Source organism: Magnolia sinica, chromosome 16 (genome assembly GCF_029962835.1).
Source record: "Magnolia sinica isolate HGM2019 chromosome 16, MsV1, whole genome shotgun sequence".
Classification (NCBI taxonomy): domain Eukaryota; kingdom Viridiplantae; phylum Streptophyta; class Magnoliopsida; order Magnoliales; family Magnoliaceae; genus Magnolia; species Magnolia sinica.
The window spans coordinates 57,415,441-57,426,186 of record NC_080588.1 but is presented as its reverse complement, the minus strand read 5'-3'; the positions used below and the strand labels follow the sequence as shown (position 1 = coordinate 57,426,186).

At 42.4% G+C, this 10,746-nt stretch overlaps 1 protein-coding gene across 1 annotated transcript; it reads right to left on the bottom strand.

Moving 5' to 3' along the window:
* Positions 1-5,710: 5,710 nt before the first annotated feature.
* Positions 5,711-7,342, bottom strand: LOC131229350 (uncharacterized). The gene is made up of 2 exons (XM_058225288.1): positions 7,078-7,342; positions 5,711-6,927 (listed from the first exon to the last, which is right to left on the bottom strand). Exons 1-2 carry the CDS (start codon positions 7,305-7,307, stop codon positions 6,072-6,074), a joined length of 1,086 nt encoding a protein of 361 aa, XP_058081271.1. The 5' UTR covers positions 7,308-7,342; the 3' UTR covers positions 5,711-6,071.
* Positions 7,343-10,746: the final 3,404 nt, after the last annotated feature.

The window sequence follows — 10,746 nt, the reverse complement described above, 5'->3', positions numbered from 1 at the left end:
AATGGTGATCCTTAGGAAGTTTCCAATGGTGGGGCGTCACTCTCCCCACCGTTTTATGTGGTGGGGTCCACTATAACTTTGGATTTGCCTTATTCTTTGCTTTATGCCCTAAAATAATCTCTCCAAATGGATGGACGGTGTGGATGTAACACATATATCATGATGGATCCCACAAAACTTGATGACATTAGTTCAATATCCAGTCACGCTGCTCAACCTATCAGTAGCTAATCTACGTCCGACAACTTCTCACGAAATCCATGCGGATCGCGTCTTACCGTCGCCCCTCTCCAGCTATGAATGGGTAGGAGCTTTGAGTGGTCCATGATATATGAGTTTTATCCACACCGCCCATCCATTTTATTTTATCATTTCAGGGCATTATCCCAAAACTGAGGCAGATCCAAATCTCAAGTGGACCACACCATAGGAAGCAGCGATGATAATGATTCTCACCGTTAAAATTTTTTTAGGGCCACTGTGATGTTTATTTGACATCCAACCTGTAGATTAGGTCATACAAACCTGGATGATGGCAAAAAACAAATATAAGCTTGACCCAAAAATTTGGTAGCAAGAGGAAGTTTTTAATGGTGAGAATTCAATCAACACTATATGGCCCATTTGAGATTTTGATCTACCTCGGTTTTGGCTTCTTATCATAAAATTATGTTTAAAAATGTATGGACAGCATGGATTTATCACTAGCATTTTGGTGGGACCCACTTAGCGTCCCCGTGGAAGAACTTCATGCGAAAGGCTTTCGCCACATTCTTCTTGAGAGAGTTAGAGAATATGGTGAATAGGTGTACTAGAGAAAGAAACTCAATCTTTTAAAATTGTGCATAAGAGCGCACGTTCATCCAAACCGTCTGTCGTATCCAATTGTTGATATCTATTTTTATTTTTCCTCCGCCTTTAGGGTTAATATGCCTTTTATCTCTTTTCAGTTTTACTCTCCCCGTGGGTTTTGTGTGTTTTTTTTTTCCTAAGACAAATCCTTCGTCCCAGTCAATGGGTGGATCACCCTAATTTTCACACTGAGCGATGACCGTAGTGGTGGTGCGGCCCACCATTTGCAAGAATTGGATATTCTGCACATGCGACGGCGGCGGAAATAAATGGCTGTATGTGAAGGACATACTAAAAAACAAAATAAGCCATCGTTTTTATACCTGTCGTGACTTAAATGGCCTGCTTGCGTCGTACCATTGGGGCCATATGGTGTGATGTCTGATCAGGACCACCCATGTTCTCAAACTGCGCCACTAGAGCAATCTTGATGGTAGTAATTCAACTTCATAAATGGACAGTCAGGATCATCATTGAAAAGTAATTACAGGATTACAGCTTATTTATGATAGCACTTATAAGATGTCTGGTCCATGTCATGGGGCCATCTCAGCATGTGGTCTAAAACAGGGCGACACATGTTGGGGAACCTGAGTCTCGACGGAGGGAAGACAAGCTCGCAAATAAAATAAAAACGGTGGAGATTATTCCATCCATCCATCCGCCGCTGGGACGCAGATTGCCTCGGACGCGGACTTCCTGCGAAAGCGGAAGTTCCTGCGCAAGGATGCTGGGTGGGGCCCACCACCATGTTTGTAGGAAATCTACCCGTTCATCCGTTTTGAGAAATCATTTTAAGACATGCCACAAAAAATGAGGTGGATCCAAAACTCAAATAGGCTACACAAGATGAAATTTGGGGAAAGAAATAGGAAACGGATTGGCTACTCCCCCGTCACCAGCCGGGTGGCTGGTGGTCGGTGTTCTGTGGGCCCCACTTCATCCATTCCGTTCATCTATTTTTATAGATCATTTTAGGCTTGATCCAAAAAATGAAATGGATATAAATCTAAGGTGGACCACACCACAGGAAAACAATAGTGATGGGATATCCACCATTAAAATCCTCCTAAGGTCCAATGTAATGTTTATTTGACATCCAATCTGTTGATAAGGTCATCCAGACCCAGATGAAGGGAAAAAACAAAGATCAGCTTGATCCAAAGCTTTTATGGCCCAAAAAGTTTTTAATGGTCGACATTCATTCAACACTGTTTCCTGTAATGTGGTCCACTTGAGATTGAGATATACCTCATTTTCGGTCTCATACCATAAAATGATTTTAAAAATGGATGAACCAAATGGCTGAACCAAATACATCATGGTGGGTCCCACAGAGCACCGAACGTCAGCCATTGGCTGGTGCCATGCAGGGGGAGTAACCAATCCGTTTCCAAAGAAATACCTACCGTTTGAACCTTTATGGGCTCCACGTTGATGTTTATATGCCATTCAAACCGTTTATAAGGTCATTAACACTGATATGAAGAGAAAATATAAAACAGTTAGACTGACACAAAACTTTTATGGCCACACGAATGTTTCAATGGTTCTCACTGAATTTCTACTGTTTCCCTTGTGTGGCCCATTTAGTGATGAATCCACCTCATTTTTTGTATAATATCCTAAAATGATCTATTAAAACGGATGAACAGGATAGATTTCCAACAAACATGAAGGTGTGTCCCACCAGCATCCTTGTGCGGGAACTTCCTGCAAAATGTTCCGTAGTAAATCCGCCGTCCGATTGCCTCTGCCTCCTGTCACAGGAAGTTCCTGTAGTCCGAAACTAGGTGGGGTTTACATAGATGCCCGTGATAAATCTACTCTGTTCATCAGCTTTGCAAGGTTGCAAACATCCCTAAGTTTGCAAGAGACGTAATGACACACGAAACAGTGGGAATGTAAACATCCACCGTTGAAACCTTCCTAGAGTCGATCATGAAGTTTATATACTATCAGAACTGTTTATAGGGTAAGTGTAGGCATAATTATCGACTTTGTTGTTGACAAAATTTGAATGACTCTCTGCTCGAATCACTGAATTTCGAGCTGCTTCACGTCTTGAACCTGCACAATCACAGTGAACAAAGGATACCCTGGTCTAAAGAGGAGACCCTCCGATGCCTAAGTCAGTAAGGAAACTTGGGTCTAAGTTCATTTGTAGAGAGGGAGAGTGTGAGATATTGTGTACCTCTTTCCTCCTTATGAGATACTATTTATATCCTCACCTGAAGAGGGTGTGTCGGTATAACTCGGTGCGCCCTCTGCCACTAACCACGTACTGCAGGTGAGATGGCATAGACGGTTATTTGACGTTTTAGCAGACTTGTAGACGCAGGCAGTTGCGCAACTATAGCTAATCGTGGGCAGCTTGAGATCCCACAAGTAGATGAGATCCCACAAGTAGATCCCACTCTTAGCAGTTTGAGTTTTACATTGATTGCTTTGGCTTCAGATTACTCCGAACCTATAACCTGTGGGTAAAGGTGTAACTAGGACTGAACTAGGAATCTTTTCCTTCAGTTGTTTTCATAATTCTAGACTTACTCTTGCATCTCCGTTTGGATCTGAATGGTGTTGGACATCGGAGTTGAGTAGACTCAGATCTTCCCATATCAGCCTCAATACAAAAATTCTTTATCGGCCCCATCTACAAGGTGAGTTCATCACGATGAACAGGTTGGATCTCTCACGCGTATGCCGCTTAATCACGTACGAGAATCGAGTACCATAAAAAAGTGCACTCGCACGTATGAAACATAGAAAAGCCAACGATTTAGTAGTCCGACGGACTATCCGTGCTTTTCGCATTTAATAAAGAAACTACCTGAAACAGTCGAAAAAGGGTTGAAATACTGAGTATTCTGTTCCCTTGTCATAAAAGCATCACGCTCTAATCATGACTCCTTCCCTCTTCTTAATTATTAAAAGAACCGTGTCAGGACCATGCTCCTCTAAAAAAGATAAAGAAGAAATGATCAAATACGGCCGCTGTTTCGTAAGCTACAGTGCAACCATTTCTATACTGCCAATGGTCAGTCAATGGTATAACTCAGTTTGCTGGTCTGGCCCATCAAATGAATGGACTGCCCTGATTTCATATAAACTAGAGGCCCACCTTTCTGAAATTTTTAGGTAAATAAAATGAATGGATCATAACTAATGATACTGCCCCTTTGTAAAAAATGGAAGAAAATTGACTAAGCATGCTGTGGTAGTACAATTCCTCCCAATTCAAACCAGCCATCGTATCCGTGGTAGACATGTCATCAACTTGAACAGTCCAAATACTTGGCCTTTGTTTAGATGGGAAACTGCCCAAAAATATCTTACATTGGAGTATTATAACCTCATATTAGGACGGGTAATTATCTATCATATTCACGGTCCATTTTGACAGCTACCGACCTGTGGTATACTAGCGTATCTTGTAGGTTTTGTAAAGCCCACCATGATGTATGTGTCTTATCTTCACCGCCCATCTATCTTACTAGCAAATTTTAGGTCATGAGCCAAAAATTAAATGGACCACACCACATTAGACTTCTTGGGAGCCACAAAAGTTTCAAATAGGTTGATGTTTGTGTTTGTCCTCCACCTATGTCTAGGTGACCTTATGAAGAGATTAAGAGATAAATAGACAATGTCAAGTGAACTTCTTAAGATTAAGGAATAAATAGACAATGACAATTGAACTTTTTAAAGTCACAAAAGTTTTGAATCAAGGTGATATTTGTGTTTTCCTTCATTCATGTTGTATGATCTTATTAATGTAGTGTGATCTTATGAAAAAGTCGAAGGACAAATAAACATGGTTATAGGCTCAAGAAGGCTTCGATGGTGGATATTATTTTCATTTTTTATTGTATTGTGGCTCACTCAAGTTATGATATGATTTCAGTTTGAGTCCTTACTTAAGTGGTAGACTCTTAGGGTGTGTTTGGGCAGTGGGATTAGAAGGGATTTGGTGGGATGGGATTCATCTGGTCCTGTGCCAATTCCACTTTATGTTTGGGAAGAATGGAGTTAGATCAGATGGGATTCATCTGGTCCTGTGCCAATTCCACTCCATGTTTGGGTAGAATGGAGTTAGATCAGATGGAATTGTATGGGTCCCGTGCCAATTTTATTGAATGTTAGCAAGTTGTGTAGGTCCCACCATGATGTGTGGGCTATATCCACACCGTCCACTCATTTTTTGAGAATATTTTAGAGCATGGGCCAAAAAATCAGGTAAATCTAAAGCTCACGTGGACCCCACCATAGAAAGCAACTGGGATTGAATACTTACCATTGAAAACTTCTTTGGGGCCACATAAGTTTTGGATCTACTTCATTTTTAAGCCCATGCCATAAAATGAGGTTAAAAAACAAATGAACAATTTAGATATAACACGTGTGTTATTCTTAATAATTTCAAATGATGGTGGGTATATCTATTCAATGTACCACCTTATTACCAACAAAGCATGACATTAATCTTATCCCATGGCAAAGGGGACAATGTCCTGCCATCGGTAATAATTATGTTTTTTAAACCCCATCCCACCTAATCCTTTATAATCCCACCGCCCAAACACGCCCTCAGGATTTTCAACACGGGCTTTGACTAGAGTTCATATTGGTGATCAAATTCCACTGGGGCATGAACACAGCGACAGAGGTGGGTTAAAAAAAAAATAAAACAAAAGGAGCCTTGATATGCTTTTCATCCCACTAGGACATGAGAATGGGGATGGCAGTGTGAGTAAAAACACTAAAGGGCGTTGATATACTTTAATTTAAAGATGAGGGTTTAAAATGAATTGGAAAAATGAATGTACGCTAGATAAAACATACATCCACGATGGCCTAACAGAGTTTACTCATTACAGGGGCTACTTCCTCTTGGGTCCGAAGAATTATTACAAATAGGCCCCAAAATGCTGTGTAGATGTGGCCCACCTGATGAGTGGATGGTACTGATTTCTTCATAACAAATTTATGATGGTAGGGATATTTAGGGCCATTTTACATTGAGATTTTACTCCCATCTAAAATGGCCAACTATTTGAACGGCATAGATTGAATTATATTTACGCGAACATATAATTAGACGTGTGCATGCGTGCAGATAATCATAGTCTGCCATCGTACTGAATAACTCTTCAAATAAAATTACAATTACAAAACCAAAAAAAAAAAGAAAAAGAGAAAGGAGAAACCGGGGTGGGGATCTAAACTACAGGCGTTTCTGCAATGGAAAGCTCTTTCAACCATTCAAACGTACGTCTCCGAGAAATTTCCTGTTTCCCATTATACCCTTCTCCTCTTTCTTTCTTTCCCTTAACAATAACAATTCTCGAAGAAACAGTTTCCACAGCTGCTGCCGAACACTTGCAATTCAAACCGCCGCCCCACAGAAACTTTTGTACTCCCTCACCATCCTTCTTCTCTTTAATACCATCTTTACCCTTCTTCCTACTGCTATAATTACAACTACTACCATTGCTCCTCTTCTTCAGATCTTCCAGCTCGATTTCAGGCGTCTTCACCAGACCCAACCGGAAAAGCCCCCACGAGCTCGACCTCCGGCCACTTCTACACGCGTTTCTACGAAGATGGCCGCCGCCCATCTGCGGTCTCGGGCTGGGATGCGTGTAGAAATTGTAATTGCTGCCGCTCGAGTGCGAATAACATCTCCTGCTGCTGCTGCTGCCACTGCTGCCGCTGCTGCTGAAACCCCAACTCGATCGGTCCATGGAATCGGACCTCGACCCGCATCGGCTCGATTTCTGGCTATCCGGACGAAAATACCCTGAAAGCAAGCCGGTCTCGGAGCTCACAGAAGGGCGGAGTGGGAGAATCTGGCCCTGGAAAAACACATCATCAGCCGCGCACATTAATGGGTCCTCAGCCCAAGACCCGAACTCGAAGTCTACGGGTTCGGATACCCGGTTGCTTTCGCTCCTCTCGCAATTCTCAGACCCGAGTATGGGGAGGTCGGAGAGGGAGAGCGCCTCTGCTTCTTCATCCCAGCCGTCCATCATCTGCTGCTGGTGTTGTTCATCCGAAACCATAGCTGCAGTTTTCCTGTAGAGAGAGAAACAGAGAGAGAGAGAGATAGAGAACAGACGGTTGAGATTTTATAGAGATAGAGAAGGGGTTTGAGAGGGAGACAGATGGAGGGTAGAAAAGGAAATAAAATTAAAGAAATGGAAAGGACGGGTTTGGCGTCTGTACTGCAGGCTTCCCAAATGCGGTTTTCTTTTCTTGGGATTTTTTAATATAAAATATTCGGATAGATGGAGCCTTTCGGGCCGGCTGTGTTGGGCTATTGCCCGACTGGAAGCCTCTGTCGAGATTTTGAATTTTGGAAGTTGGGGTATTTTCGGTATTATTTTATTTGGTTTGAATGGGATATTGGAGGAAAAGCACAAAACAGTCTTCTCCTTCTTTCTTCTTCTCCTCATCCGAGCTTCGTTGGTAGCATGTGAAAGAAATGTTGGGATTTTATAAAGTAAGAGATTCGTTATAATGTGAGTTTCTTGTAACTTTAGTATAGGAATGGCCACACACGTGTAAAGTGGGGTCGGGTGTTCATGTGCAATATCCAAGCCGTCCATTAGGTGGGTTTGATTGTTGTTGGATGAAAATGAATTGGTCCAATGTATTTGGAAGCAGTTGATGGGTAAAAATAAAAATAAAAAACTTAGGAAAGTTTTCTTTGGTTGTATATTTGTTTCATAAACTGTGGCCCACCTGAAGAGTGGACTGAAATGATTCTTCGTTAAGAGCATCTAGATAGTATTACTGCTCTAATGAACGGATTTGATCTCATGCTTATGATCCATGCTGGCAGATATGTAGCGTGTGCATGAGCAACGATCTTGCTGTGACAGGAAGCTACGTGGGGTCCACCGTGATGTTTTTGAGCAATCCACCCCGTCCATCCGTTTTTCCATATCATTTTAGTATCTGAGGTCAGAAATGAGGCAGATTCAAATCTCAAATGGGCCGCAGGACAGGAAAAAGTGGGCAGAGAAATGCCTACCGTTGAAACCTCCATGGAGTCCACCGTGATGTTTATATACCATCCATACCGATCATAAGGTAACTCATAATGGACTGAACTGAAAACACTATAATATTAGCCTGATACAAAACTTCTACGGCCCCACAGATGTTTCAATGGTGGATGCTCAATCCTCACTTTTTCCTGTCGTGCGGCCCACTTGAGTTTTGGATCTGTCTCATTTTTGGGATCATGTCCTAATATGATCTAAAAAAATAGATGGACGGGGTGAATTTCTCAAAAACATCATAGTTGGCCGCACGTAGCGTCTCGTAGCCGGAAGTTCGTCCGAGCTGCCTTGTATACGTGTGTGGCTCAGCAACGACAAGATGTAGTAGAGCCTTGCAAAAACTTTTACTGTTTTTTTTTTTTTCGTGTGGCGCACTCGAGTTTTGAATCAATCTCATTTTTGGGCTCAAGTCATAATGTGATCGGTTTCAAATGATGGACGGAGTGGATGTCACACACACTCAAAAACGGTGGGCCTAACAAGCTCTGGCTCCCTGCAAGCTGCAACCACTGTTGTAGGAAATTAGCGTCCAGGATGCATCTTCTACGCCTAGGGACGCCCTGGCCGTCCAAATAATGGTCCACATTGTGGATGAACCGTAGCCTGAGAATCACGTTTAATGGACGATCTTTATTACATGATTTAGTATTTTAGAATTTGGACCGTTTGACATTTTATTTTCTGATCCAAGTGTTAGGCACCCACTGCATGTGTGGGACCGGATGATTTTTTATCGTCAGGTGGGAGTTGGGTCGTTCGATAAGTGTAATGTTAGGGATTTGTTGTACATGTGTAACACATGTGGTGGTGATGAGCCCCACCTCTCTGAAAATGGTTGGTGAATTGCCACTAAATATTGTCCCTTGATGTAACCCATCCGCTGTACACGTGGACATCTACATCATCTTGTCCGATGTGTCAAGACATCCACCGTACGTGGGTCACATATGCCTGCCAATGTAGGCCATCCAAGTAAGTTGGATCCATCGTGATGAGGGGGAGCGGATTAGCTTTTACCTCGGTAACAGCTTACTGGGTGTTACGCTTCCCATGTGGGACCCACCTTGATGAAGATGTTTCATATCTACGCCGTCCATCCCTTTTTTAAGATCATTTAAGTATGATTCCAAAATGAAGTGGATCATTTCAGGTGGACCACACTACAGGAAATAGTGGTGATTGAACACTCACCGTTAGAAACTTTTTAGGGGCCACATGAATGTTTATTTTCCATCCAACCTGTTGATAAGGTCACAAAAACTTGGATGAAGGAAACACACAAGTATAAACTTGATCCGAAATATTTGTAGCCCACATAAAGTTTTTAATGGTCAATAACTACTGTTTCCTGTGGTGTGGTCCAAATGAGATTTGGATCTACTTCATTTTTTGAATCATACCCTAAAATGATCTTTCAAAACGGATGGACGGCATGGATGTCAGGAGCATACATCAAGGTCAGAGATCCATCTGGATCCACCGAAGGCCCCATCTTGATGGGTCCTGGCCCAAATTGGTGTTGATCACAAAAAAGTTGACGGTTAAAATTGGACAATCTGGACCGGAAATAAAATGTTTGGAATGGACCCACGGCGCCCATACATGCCAATCTGGACCATCTGAACGATGTGGCCCATTTGGATGGGCTACTGGACGATCAGGTCATTGAAATTCGGTTCCCTATCATTTTATTATCCTGTGGAGCGTCTATTCCGTGGTCACCAATTGGATGGTTGGATTTGTCTGATGGGTCCCATTTGTGGGCTTCCAGATACTGGGCCCCCTTGAATGGACAGCACCGATGAGACCGCATGTGCATGCATGCCACGTAAACTTTGAATAGCAACCGCACATTCTAGTCAATGCTTTGTGGAGATTTTTTTCCCCTTTTGGGAAAGTTGTATTGTTTTGTCATGGATTTTCCGTGCCTTGGTTGCCTCGAAAACCAAGCAACGCACATACACATGACGACCTCCTGTGTTAGTCTTACTTCATCTAAAGATTGGTGGTGACTCTTCAAACTTCCACGTGTTGAAGTTTACGGAAATCCAGACCGTCCAAATCGACTATACAGCATAACAATTTCACTGAGAAGCAATGTGACCTTTTGCTTTGAGTACGGACGTCACCATTTTACTCTTAGCCGTCCATTTGATAGCCAATTACTGGATGATTATGGTTTCTTATTCAGTGTAATTATATATATATGATACATCCACGATGGGACCTACAGTTTGATGGTTTGGATCATGTGATGAGGACGATGCACAACCAATTTTTAAATAGTGAAGAACTAACACAGTAGTCTGGGCCGGAGGAGAATTATACCATACTTTAGCTTGGGGAGTACTCGAAGCATTATGATAAATCGTACTGTAAGATTTGACAGGGTCGAAGGATCTAGACGTGTGATTTGATTATGATGCAAGAGTATGATGATCCATATTCATACAGAGAGCCAGTGTACACGTGGAATACAAATTTTACAATCTAAACCGTCCAATACATGGGCCTAGCTATGGATGAGGCATGATCCAACAATGCCAGTGACTACAGCTATTTAAGTATTCGGACAGTAAATATCGGTTTGAGAATTAGACGGAGGTTCATTTATCCGTTCAATTTAGTTGTGGGATTATTCTCAGTGTGGGGCCCTTGAATTTGGGACCTGTGGGTCCTCCATGCCAGGATACAGACAGAAGGCTCTGCTTTTCCGGTTTGTATAAGTGGTTCTCGATCTAGGCCGTTGATATGTTAGGCCTCGCTCTTGGTGAACCTTATCTCAGAATTGGGAGAGGATCAGGTGTTACTTGGGTGTGTAGGGGTG

Excerpts from the sequence above, each read along its gene's own strand:
- LOC131229350 (XM_058225288.1), bottom strand. The coding sequence starts at position 7,307 with ATGAGGAGAAGAAGAAAGAAGGAGAAGACTGTTTTGTGCTTTTCCTCC. Across the intron at positions 6,928-7,077 it reads CCGCATTTGGGAAGCCTGCA|GAAAACTGCAGCTATGGTTT; the intron begins GTACAGACGCCA and ends CTCTCTCTACAG.